A 12,943-nucleotide genomic window follows, 5' to 3' on the forward strand; every position below is an offset into this window, starting at 1 on the left:
GTTTTATACTTTCAGTCATACTGAACATATTCACTGCAGTAGATTGAAATATATTGTTGTGAAGGAGGTGACTGGAGCATGCTTTTTCTGTGCTTTTCATTCAGTTCCCACTGATACCAGTGGAAGTGTTTACCCTTGGGTTTGAGCAGGCTCTTGACTAATGGGTTTTAATTATAACTGCTGAGCTGGAAGAGTTGTTCAGTGCTGTGAATATAAAGCAAAATGCTTACTGCCTGCTGGATCTCCAAAGGAGTAAAGGATGTTGCTTTATCTCAGTGTTAGTTGTGTTTTCTTCTCATTAAGTGTCCTTCTGTTTGCAGATTTATGTAACATATTTGCTTTCCTCATTCATTAAGCACCAAATGGAAACAAATTTGCCAATTACCGCCAGTGTCAAATTAGTTTAGTTCCAGTTTGCAAAATTTGCCTTGCTCATTTCCACCATACTTGGAAAAGAAACCAGTCTGTGTGCTAAGGGGTAGTATCTGTGCTTCAGAAATGTAACTTCTTTTTTCTTTCTCATTCTTTGTTGCCTTCAAAGCATAAATGCACTGGAGTAAATCTGAGCCATGGTTGAAAAATGGCAGTCCAGGGCATAATCTCAATAACACTTTGAAAAAATGTTGTTACCTGTCTCGTGAGGAGCATAATGGCTCTGCACATGTCATGAAAATTGGCAATGACTTTTTCTTTAGACTATATTTCCTATGTGTTTTTTTACTGTCATGCTCATTTCTTTAATTTTATTTTAGATATTTTCTCGTATATGTGCTTTCTGAACGAGTTCTTACATGCTAGTGATGCATGCTTTAAAATGTTAAACTGTTAGATTTGTAAAGCTAAATGTAATCCTGCAAATTTTACTGCAGTGGGCACATCTAGGTAGGAATAGCTCTGATTGCTCTCTGAGTGCTAGTTTGACACTTAGCCCAGGATTATTTATGCAGTCACAGTCAATCTGTGCTGTCCATTTGCCCAGTTTATGTTGCTAAGGTGTTTTTACTGTCATTTGCACATTGCTTTTCTTGTTCAATTTTCCTTCTGCCTGCTTTATAAAGCTAAAAATATTTTAATTGGTTATTGGCAGCCACAGGAAATTGAAAAATGTACACTTATTAGCTCTGCCTCTTGATCATTCACATGAATGTAGACGTTTTAGTTCTCCCTAACACTTATAGGGTCAATTTTTCTAATTTCACACTGAATATATTAGTGTGCAGAAGTGTTGTGCTGTACTGAATAGATAAAAATCTCATTTTCTAGGAAAAAAAGACAAGAAAAATGTTGAGTGTCTGTTTTCTTCAGGCTGGCACTGTGTTTGTGCATTTATTTGTTTATAATCTTTAAGTCTGGGATAGTAGCTTACTTTTTAATAGGCTGAATGGAAGAGGATAAAAGACATTATTAATTTGATAATCTGTCCTAAAAAGGCCTCATCAGGCATAAATTTTCAGCAAATATCTAAAGATGAAGTACACATAGCAATTAGAATCTGTATGAAGTATGATCCCAAAAACTAAACATGTGAGACCAGACTGCTCACATATTCTGCAACATAGACTGCATTTATTTCGAGAGTGAGATGAGGCATTTATGTGCCATTCTTGTGAGTCTGATACCACTGAGTTAAGAGAGCAGTTTATGCCTGCTGAGGATTCAGTTCAGTTTCATTGGAAGAAAAAAAAGGTTGTTTTGTACCAGCAGTGAAGTTAGTTTCTTTGATATCAGAGTGAAAGTAGTACAGTGATGGGTGATGGAAGTTTAAATGCACCAAGATGAAGAGCAGACCAAGTATTTATGCTTCCTGCTGAATACTTCTGGGCAAGACATACTGTGAAAGTGAAGGTATTTTTTTGTCCTTACAGAGGGAGTGTAGAAGTGTTAAAAAGATTGTAATTCATTAGTTCCTGGTATTTTAGTGAAAGTCTTTCAAGTCCACTTGCATGCAACTTGGTGAAGCTCTGTGTGTACACATTGTTCTGCAAAGTACTGTTCTCTTTGCTTATCCACTTCAGGTCTCTTCATGACGCAAACCCAAACCTATTGCTTTGTGGTGATTTAGCTGTATAATAATAAATATTCTGTTTTTATTTTACTTTTGCATGAATTCTTGCTCTTAATAACCTGCCTTCTGCATTTTGAGTAATTCTCTTTAGCAATACTCCTAGGAAAGACTAGCGACATGGTTTCTGTACAACCACAATTTAAGTAGCATATATGTACCAGAGTAAATAAATAAATATTCCTAGCTGTTTCTGAGAGTCCATAAATAAAGATAGCCATAATGGCCTTGGTGGTTATCTTTCTGAGTAAGACACAATTTGGTTTTGTCCTTCTCCCCTACCCTGCTGTCACTTAAAAAAAAAATAATAGGGATGTAAGCTACAGGTTCTGACCAACTGTGCCCATCAACAATACCTCATGCGTCTTTGGATAGAATTGGAATTATTATTTCAAAAAATTTGGCCTAATTTTATTTTTTATTAGATTCCTATAAATTACATTGAATTAATATTGCAGGTAATTAATCAATATTACAAATATTTAAAGTTCAAGTTTAAATTTGCTAATCTCTTATCATCTGGGTTTTTGTTACTTTAAGTGAATTTTAAAAAAAATCTTATAAATTGGTGTTACATATTGATTGTTAATAAATTAAGATTGAATTAATTTATATTATTATTCAAAAAATCCTTTTTGTTTTCCTCTCTAAAACATCACTCTGTAGTAGCATTGGAAAACCAGAATTGTTTTAAATTAGTAAACAGACACAAGAGGACTGAGGGGTATTACTTCTGTGAAGATGCAGTATAAAAAATGAATAATGAAAAGAAGAAAAAGAGGTGTGATAAGAACTAAGAAAGAAAGAAAACAGTATCAGAGGAGGAATATTTCTTGCTTGTGGTTTGCCTGGACCCCTCCCAAGGTCTGTAGGTGCTACTGATGCTACTGTAGAGAAAAGGCTGAGTGAGAAATATTTTTGCAATAAATGCACAGGCTTTTGAAATCTGTGTTTGGCTGTTTTGCATGTAGCTCCTGCTTTCTGTGGGAACACATTCTTAGTCTTTGGAAAAATTAGACCACATAGGTCAAGACTGCTCAAAAATTGTGAAAACTCAGGGCCTTGTACAGATTTGCCATCGTACTGGGATCCTGTGCTTCAAACTTTACGTACATGTGGCTGAGCTAATTGAATGAGGTTCCCATCTTTGTGGGGAGAAATGGAGAGCTTTAATCTGCCTGTCCATGTGTTCTGATGGAGCCATCCAGCACTGGTGACATGGATCTGCCAAAGCACTGAGTATTTCTTCTCCTTGATTCTAAAGGAAGACTGGAGCAATGAATCAGATGTACATGCATGCAGTATGAACATCTACTTCATTCATGTTCAGCCAGACCTTCAGACTGAAAATCTGTTTTACAAATTAGCTTAGTTCTTATCCCAAAGGGCTGTATATTAAGACAGCCTCTGAAAGAATTTTAAGTCCTGAATACCTGTTGCTTCTAATTTTTTTTCTGCCTTTATAGCAATTAATTGTGTTTTTATTTAAACAGTGGTAACATTTGGGTTTTTTTCACAGAAACATAAGTAACAATTCATTATCTGCTATTTTTTAACCCCAGAAACTACCTCTTCAGATTGAAGCTTGAGGATCTCTCTCTAATACAGGTATGTTTTATTTCTGTCTCCTTGATTCCTCTGCAAGATGAAGGTAACCAGATGTTTTAAAGCAGATAATCAAGATATTCATAAGCTTCATAGCTACACATAAATATGCATCTGTTTTTGTCCTTTTTCTGGCCCCTTATTATGTAAGTCATATTATCCCTTTTAATTCCAGATTAGCCTTTGTCCCAGGCCATACAGATCTGATTTTGCCTTACTCTGCTGTGATTTTGTTAGAGTGGATTTTCATAGTATTCATTAATACAGTTTAACTGCCTTTAGGTTCAGTACTGTCCCTATTAATTCATTAAATAACACTGTACAGCTAAGTACAGAAAAGTATTCTTTCTGGTAAGTCTGTCTTTGTGATTTGCAAAACAACTTGTGTATGCTTTAATTAGGCTTTTGGATCTTATTTGCCTTCCTAGACTACTAGAAACAAGACCTGATGTTAGCTTATATTTCATCAAAATTGCAATATTAGTAAACGTTCAATTTTGTTGCTAGTGTTTAAAGCTGTGACACATCAAGCACTTTTAATATACAGAATGTGGGCTGTCTGCTTTCATCTTCTGTACCATATTCAATATCCTATTCTGTGCCATATTCAATATCAAATATTAGGACAAATAATTTAAGTCCTAAATTCATTTTGGGCACTTTGAGGTCTCTGATGGTGCCATTGTAGTTTATGCTGCTTATTCATAGATTGAAGTTCGTGACTTTCCTTTGTTAGGACATGTGTCAGTAGGCTGAATTCACTAATGAGGGAGAAATCTGTAGATTACAGAGGCTTATAATTGTGCTGATTCAACCAGACCCCTTCTCACTCCAATCAGAAAAAAATTACAAATGGAGCACAGAAGTCATGGTGTTGATGTTATAATAGGCTATTGGGTTTCAGTCTTATGCCTTTAAATATAAACAGTCTTCTCAAGTTAATTTTTGGTAATGTTTCTTATTTTGCCTTAAATGTTGTAGCACCACAAGTTTGCCTCATTATCTTCTAACATTCTTCAACAAATCGTTAGAGAATTTGTGTTTCTAAATAAAAAAATGTTCTTCTTTTTTTTCCTTTCACCAGCATATCTTTACTATCCCTACACTTAGTATTAGATTTTTTTCAAGCCTACTGTTACGAATCCTTCATATTTTTCCTTCCTAGATTTCTCATCCTCTTTTTACCCTTTACTTCACTTACAGTTCTGTTAGAGTGTCTCAGGACAGCCGTTATCCAAAAGACGTGTTTCCTTGAATATGCCAGTTTTGGCAGCTCCAAATCAGCTGTGAGGTGACTGAAGCCTTTGTTTTAATTTGTAGGGTGAATTATTTAGGATTTCCAAACTTGCTAAACAACACATTCAGGTCTTCTCCTGTATTCTGGTATTATGGTTAAAAGAGACAGGAACAAAAGTGGGAACCAAAGCGAAAGCTGTATGAAGTCCTAGTGGAACAGAATGATGTAATTTCAGGGTAAAAATAAAGCTTGTTGTGATTTAACTCATTGGTACTTTATGTGCTAGTTAGCGTTTGTTTGGCAAGGGACTGAGTACTTCGACATTTCATGTGTGGACAAAAGAAATTTTCTTTAAACAATTCTTTTTCTTCATTCAGTTTTTGTCATAGTAATAATGTAAAAAAAACCAAACTCATTTAATTCTTTTACTTATGTTGCTTTTACTTGCTTGTTTTGATTTGTTTTTGGTGTTTTTTATCTTTTTTTGTTTGTTTGTTTGGTTTTTTTTTAATGAGCCAGCTTTTGTAAAAACATGCAGATGTTTCACAAGCTAATAAGCCATGTTTTCACATCTGGGAAAAAAGGCACACAGTGAAGTGTGAGAGGCATTCAGCATAGCTCAATAACAAGACAAAAAAGCCTAGAAACAAGACAATCTGTATACCTCTTTTTTAATTATCTTAGAAAATTGCTCAAGCTCTAGCTTTGCTATTGTGTGTGGGAATCAGGAGAAAAATTACTAACTTTTTCTCTTGGACAGCAAATACTTCCAACATGGAAGCCAATTGTAACAATTTGCATCCTACTTTTCCATAGTTTTCAATTAGACTTTTATAATTTCATTTCCTTAACACGGACACTTTGGGTTTTTTCTCTTTTTTTAAATTAACTGGTTCATCATTTGAATCTTTCATATTGGACTTTTCTCTCTGGAAAACAAAGGGAATGCCCCAAACTAAATTTTGACCATTGACACACTTCAGTTATTTTTGTCTAAGTTCATTTCCTCATCTGTCATGCTTAACTGTCTGTTGGAATATATTAGTTATGCACACACTGCCACTGTGAAGACAATAGGCTTCATGTTTCATGTGATGAACTGCAACGGTAATAATCTCATAGCAGAAGCATATTTGAAAATATTTTGTTTACAAATTCCTCTGTATTTTTGGGAAGGTAGACATTTTATAAACAAATGGAGTATCATCAGACTTTGCAAGATTACCAGATATTGTTTTGTAATAGGAAAGCTTTCTAAAAAGGAATACATTAGATAATGACTTCTTGTTTGAAAACTTTTTCAAAAATTTCTTTGGGCCAAAATATGTGTATGACCTGTCTTTTACAAGTGTATGCCTGGAAAATAGTTTGTAAACACAAGATAATCTTCCTTGGAAAAAAACAAAAACCCAAATCAAAACCAGACATCCATATGAAATTCAAGTTATCACAAAAGAAATGCAGAACATCTCTTAAAAGTGTCCTGTTTCCAGCAGTTTAGTGGAAGTTAATCCCTTGTAGAAGGGGGGTAATGTGCCTCCAGAGTGCATCAGACAGGATGTGCGTTTAAACATGAGCTGGTGCTGTATGCTGAGACATCGCTGCCCATTGTGGCTGCATCAGAGTTGTCGTCCCACATGTCGTGGTTCTGTGCTCTGTACTTTATAGGAAGAGCATGTTGTTTGAATAAGCAAGTTTTATATGATAATATCTTTAGCAAAGTATTTGATGTATCTCAGCAATTTTCTTTGTGTAGCAGAATAAAAAAGAATAGAGCAAGTGAAAGCCTTTTAAGCTCTTGACGGAGAAGCCTAAGAGTCAAATTGTTCAAAGCTGCCTGTTGGAACAATGCATGCATAATGATTATGGATTAGGGAAGAAGCACTCTTTGGGGTTGTTGAAGGGCAAATATTTTATCTCTCTCTCTGCAGCAACAGTAGGCTCACAGACAGAGAAGGCCTGACTCTGCATGGATTTGCTTTGTGAGCTTTGCTTTGTTATTGCTCACCTCAAGTAACAGTAAATGATCCATAAAAACATTGGCCAAGATGAAAGCTAGAATTCCTGAAAAGCCTGTTATATTTCTTCAAATATAAAAGCGGAAATCTAAATAGTAGTTTTTCAATGAGAAAATTTATTTTCAAAAACATACTTTAAAAACCATGACATCTAGGAAAGGTCAGTATTGATAGTGGTGCTTTGACATTATGTGGTGGGTGACTGTCACAAGTTCTGTTCTCTCACATCTGTTCTCAACTTTTTTTTTCCTAATTTTTTTGAAATGAGAGCTTTCAAATTCAAACATTTATTTGTGTCTACCTACACAACAAATTTGTAGATATAAAGTCTGTAAAGACTAAAAAGCTTATACATGCTGGTTTATAAAAGTCTTTATGGTACAGTTGCCATAAACAATAAGCCAGCCTGCATAATCTTTTCACAAACATACAAAGTGTGCATCTTTTCTTCTTCCATAAGGTGAATTTCTTTATAAGCTCAGGTCATTAAGGCATTTACAGGGCACATGCTTGAGTTTGCTTTTCTCATGTAAGTGTTTCATCTATGAAGTCTATTTGCTATTTGAGATGCCCAGAAGGTTGAACATGAGTCTGTTCTACTTGCTTCTGTATTTACATAGTTCACCACTGGTCTTATTCTCATTCAGAACCTGTACATCTTTCAGTTACAACAACACACATCTGAGAGTCCACTTTTAAAGGCAATTTTAGCCCATTTTTGCTGCGAGATTCAAATTAAATTCTTTATACTGGCTAAGAAAATAATAGTTTCATTTTTATGTCTGTTATTCAACTTTAAATTCTGGAATAATGAGGATTTTGGTTTAGAGATTTCTTTGCATATGTGTGTTTATACATGCACATGTATTAACAAGGCGTTCAAGGAATTAAAGACAAGATTGGAACTATGAATTTTCTTGAAAAGGAGCTGCTTTGGAAAACAAATTTTATCTAAGGGAATCCTTGCTATTCTTTGCATGTGTCAGGAGTGTCTGAAATACATGTTATATGTGAAAGTTCACATTGATGAGACATTAATGGTTAGATGGTAGGCTAAGTCGTGAGTTAAGTAAATTGCACTATTCTTTGAGTATATATTTTGTGTGTGCCTATGAGAAATAAAGAGAGAATTTGATTCCATGGTTAAGGTTTTATAAAAATTTGTATATATAACCTGAAATGTATTTTCAGACTTGACCCAAATTTTAATACAGAGTATCATTATTTTTAAAAATTATTTAAAATATTTTTTTAAATAAATCTAATCCTCATCAGGTTTGTAATTCCATTTTGAAAATAGCGATAGTTTGCTATTGTTATAAACAGGGGTTACTGTATCTTTTCTGAGAAGCTTTATAACCTTAGTTTGTCTTTGGTGAAGGTGGTACTTAGCGAAGTCTATAAAAAATGTTGGCACAAATCACTTGAACTCCTATCACAGTTAATTTTTGGGTCAGTGCTCTTGGGTTCCCTTTGCTATGAACAAAATGAAAAGTTGTAAGTAGTTATGTAGGATCAAATATGCTGATAATAAACACTCGTAGTTATAATCAACAAATTCAGAGTTAAAGAGAATGAAGCTTTAATATTTTTACCTCAGGTTTTCCAAGTTGCTAAATAAATAGAATCCTTAAAAGGCCTTTTAATTATTTTTATAAAAATTTTGTTTAATGTATTTCAATACATCTATTTTGTGTTGTATTTTACTTACAGTCACTATTTGTGTAACAGATGCCTGATTTGTGAAATACATGATGAATCATCATTTTATTTTGGGGTGAAGCAACTGTGCTGAAGAGAAAATGCAAGAAATATTTTCTCTGATATCACACTTTAAGCCATAAGGGACCTCAAGTAAGGATGTCCTTAACTGATGACAATCATAGTTTGGCAATATTGAAATGTCAAAGACTGAGATTTAACATTCTATTCGAGTGTCTAAGCAGGGGAAAAACAGACAAAACAAATGAAAAAACTCTCTTGGGTTCTCCTGTGCCTGGTATCTATGAGTGAAATAGAGAGTATTCCTCACTGCTACAGATACTTTTCTCCCTTTTTATATGAAGGTAGCACCTGCCACCAAAATATTGTTTCTTCTTAGGCCCTTTACATTTGTGTCTAGGGCACACAATAGAAAAGCAGAGTGCATAAGTTAGTGTTACTTTTGATGCTGTTCCAAGTTCCTCAAAAGGATGGAAGTGAAGGGAGCAATTTGGGCTTATAAAACTTTCCAAAGAAGACTGAGGTGTGCAAATCACACAGAGTGATAAAAATAATAGAGCTGGTGCAAATGTCTGTTTTGGTGATAGGGATGAGCAATATGTGCATTGGTATTTGGACTGTCACTTCTTGTCTAAATTGGTGTTGAGAGCAGAGTTTATAAAAGAAAAAAATTAAGAAAAGGCAAAGGCTGGTACATCTACCTATCACAATGCCACTGCTGTCAAGTGCCTCTTCCTCTTGTTGGTACCTTTCTGGTGGCAAATTGTTGGATTTGATTGTACAATAAGTGCAAAAATAATTATATTAGTGTATTGTAAATTTGAAGAAGATTTATAAGTATTTGTGAAGCCAGAGCTAGTCCTTTCTAGCAGGTAGAGATGCACTTGGTGGCTAGTGTATTCCAGTTTTTTTTTTCTGTGATCCCAATAGTATTTTCATTATCTTTTTTGCTGCTTGCATAACAATAGTTACTGACCAAATGTAAAACTTCATCAAAGCCAGAAAAAGATGAATTCAGCTAGCAGTGGGTAATTTCACATATCTAATCTTTACCCAAATGACCTCTTTTACATCCAGCTGAAAGCTAGATAAAGCATGTTAGATCCTAAATCTAGATAAAACATGTTAGATCACACAAATCCCGATATTCCCTTTGCAACATATTTGTGCACAAATCAGTTACCAGCAGACAGTGCTTCATTTCTGCTAAAAAAGTTTTTACTGAAACAGTTATTGAAACAGCTGGTGCTCTTAGCTTCACCTATATGTTAGTCAGAAGATGGCTACTGTTCCAACACCGTTTAGGTTGTATTTGGCCAAGTACTGGTTCATTCTGCATTCTGAATTTTCTTTCCATGTGTGGGATTTTTCATCTGCAGAGGTGTGGTTGCACACATCAGCAAATTGTTTAAGGGTTTTTTCCTGCGTGTGATGTTTTAAGTTCATATGCAGATCCCCACTAAAAAACTGTAGAGAAGGCATGCAGGGCAGCCAACTGGATGTGTTACTCTTCTGCTCATTTCTGCTTGTTTTTCATTTACACTTGGCTTCTATGAAATTGGAGGGTTTTAGTCTCCAGAATTTTTGATTTCCTACCCTTCAGTACAGTTGAAATTTGTCATGTAAATTTAAAAAGCGTCTAACTGAAGAAAAGGAGTGCTAGCAAATTGGCAGGGCTTTGCTGCTGGTTTGGCTTATCTGTATGTTTTAGTATTTTCAGAGATGGAGGAAAAAAGTAGAGCAAGAAAACCAGGCAGAGATGTAATTATTCATTTATTTGCTGTATCTGTCATTGTTTTGTGCCAGTACTAAAATACGTGTGCAAGTGTATTCCTAGACAAATGAGTCTGTTTAGCCAAGATGCTCAGCTTTTTTTATCTTTTTTTTTTTTCCTTACCGCTGCTTGTTAGGCTGCATTTCTTGTATGTTTACAGTAATGTTCTGTTCTGCTTTTGTGGTAAAGAAGCAAAATAGCTACTACAATTTTTTCCCTGCACTGGAGTAAACCTTCTGTTTTCTTTAGGTATTAAACATTTGTGGGTTTTTTGTGGGTTTTTTTCTGGTTTTCTTTCATTTGTTTGGGTTTTTTTTAAAGAGAAAGGGGAAGCCTGGATCACCTGATGATATGAGGATGTTCGTTCTCATGACAGAGGTGATATCAAAAAGTATGTGTGTACGTTTTACAGCTGATACTCCTGAAACAGCTGATTTAGATTTTATAGTGGAATAATTTCACCCTTCCTTGTACTTTTCCCTGGTGTTATGAATGGTGGTCAGCCACACTGCATTACATGCACAAAAGGTAATTGTGGAAATGGCTTTTTCTCAGAAGGTGACACTTGTTCATGTTTTCACTGAAACTATAAATCATTACAATTACACAAGAGTAATCACCAAGTAGAATCTATTTGAAAATAAATCAGGCTGCTGCTTTCCAAATCTTTGGAGTGTATACAACCCTGGCATACTTCAGCTAATTCTGGACTCAAACAACATCCTGTGACAACAGGGTGATATTTATGGAGGGACACAAGCTCTCTTTGACTATCAGCCTCTTTCAGTGTCACCTCTATACTGAGAAAGTTCAAAAATGTTAGGAAACTGTAGAAAATGAGAGCAGAAAAACTAATATCTGAAGGCAGATTGTCTTAATTCTTATATTGTCTTGTCAGGTGGAGAATTTGCCACAAGCAGTTGCTCATGGAGAGTTCCAGGTCTTTGGCAACTGGATGCTGCAGTGCTGAGCAATTTAGAAAAGAAATAGAATAAGCAGTACGCTCTGGAAGACATGATATCTGCAACAGAGCGTCTGCAAACATGTTTATTGATTTTTGCTTACAGACCATGATAGTTCCTGATGTGGAACTTCACAGTGTATTCCGGCCTGGAACAATTAATTAGAGTTCCAACCACAGTTTCTATGCCATGCATATTCAAAGAGCAGGTTTAAAGACACATTTTTTCAGCCACAGGGAGAATTGTCTTTTGCAGTATTGCAGAGATCCATTCAAAGGTTCTGCAAGGTTGAGGTGGGGTAGGGCATAGATGCTTTTGGGTAATGCTACAGGGAGGAGATGAGTTCATCTTGCCCCTGTGTGTTAGTGGCCATCAGTACCTGGCATAAAGGCATTGTTTGGTCTGTAGTGTCCCCTGCAATTGGTTGTTGAAATTTAAAAGATGATGAAATTAAGGAGTTCCACATTTAAATCTTGAGCAATAGAAAGATGGTGGAACAGCTTCATGTTCCCACACCACAGGGCAGAAAAATTTAAGATATGCATCTTGACCCTCAGCTCTAAGGAGCCTTTGACTTCAAAGGATGCACCCAACTGCTGAACAATGGGAAGAACTGGCTGCTTCCATAAGGCAAAAGCTTCTGTTCCCTTCATTCCTCAGGAAGAGGTGTAAATATTTTCAAGGTTAGGAGATTAGTTTTTTGCTGCTACAGCTAAGGAAAACTCAGTATTTTTTAACTTTTAAGGAAACAAAGCAGCCATCCTGAGGCTGAGAGACATGGACACTTGTTGCTATAACCTAGGTAGAAGGATGGATTTGAGGAGCTTGCAACAAGAACATTGGTTGGTGAGGATTCCATGCAAGAATGTGTGGGAACGAGGGGCCTCAATGGTTCAGGGCACAAAGAGAAGGTTGCTTCCAGGATGTTACTTGCCTGGTCAAGACCACTCTGCCCAATTTATGAGGTAGATTGTTTCTCCTAAATGTTTGAGGGAGACACTGCTGACTCATAGAATAGAAAGCTAGACCAGTTCTGAATTGAGATTGAAAGTTGTTTTACTCTGATAGGCTTATCCAATATTTTGGGACACCTTTGCCTTCATTTTGCCTTTTCCTTATTATTCTGCTGCCTTTTCCTTACCCCATTTTTAGTTCTCTTCTGTTTTGGCATGTATTGTTTTACCCATCCCAGATGGTACCTCAATATGATGCTTCTGCTGTTAAGTCTGGGAGTAATAAATCATGTAAAACGATGGAAACCAATCACTTTATTAAAATTGAAAGCTAAATGTCCTTTGAAATATCTGGGTTTAGACATATATATGAGATTTTTATATTAAATTTTTTGTATAGCTGTTATTTTGAATTTATTTGAAGGTAGGCAAATCTAGACCCCCACAGACCACAAACAATTCCCAAATGCTCTGTAGAACAAATTGCCCTCTAAAGGACATAATCTTATCCATAAAGGAATTAAGAGAAATAATGTCATTGTTTATGATGTCAGTATTGTACTTAAAGTTTGCTGGCCTTCAAATCACAGCACTTTTAGGTGTTTACTCT

At 35.5% G+C, this 12,943-nt stretch overlaps 1 protein-coding gene across 5 annotated transcripts in view; it reads left to right on the forward strand.

The window, feature by feature from the left end:
• SEMA5A (semaphorin 5A) overlaps positions 1 to 12,943 on the forward strand; it is a 315,764-nt gene that overhangs the window by 125,639 nt on the left and 177,182 nt on the right. For all 5 annotated transcript variants that reach the window (XM_039714857.1, XM_039714858.1, XM_039714856.1 and 2 more), the window contains one exon: positions 3,625 to 3,670. In XM_039714857.1, the coding sequence (XP_039570791.1) occupies positions 3,625 to 3,670 (46 nt within the window). The remainder of the gene's footprint in view (positions 1 to 3,624; positions 3,671 to 12,943) is intronic.

Source organism: Passer montanus, unplaced genomic scaffold (genome assembly GCF_014805655.1).
Source record: "Passer montanus isolate IOZ18808 unplaced genomic scaffold, ASM1480565v1 scaffold31, whole genome shotgun sequence".
Lineage (NCBI taxonomy): Eukaryota > Metazoa > Chordata > Aves > Passeriformes > Passeridae > Passer > Passer montanus.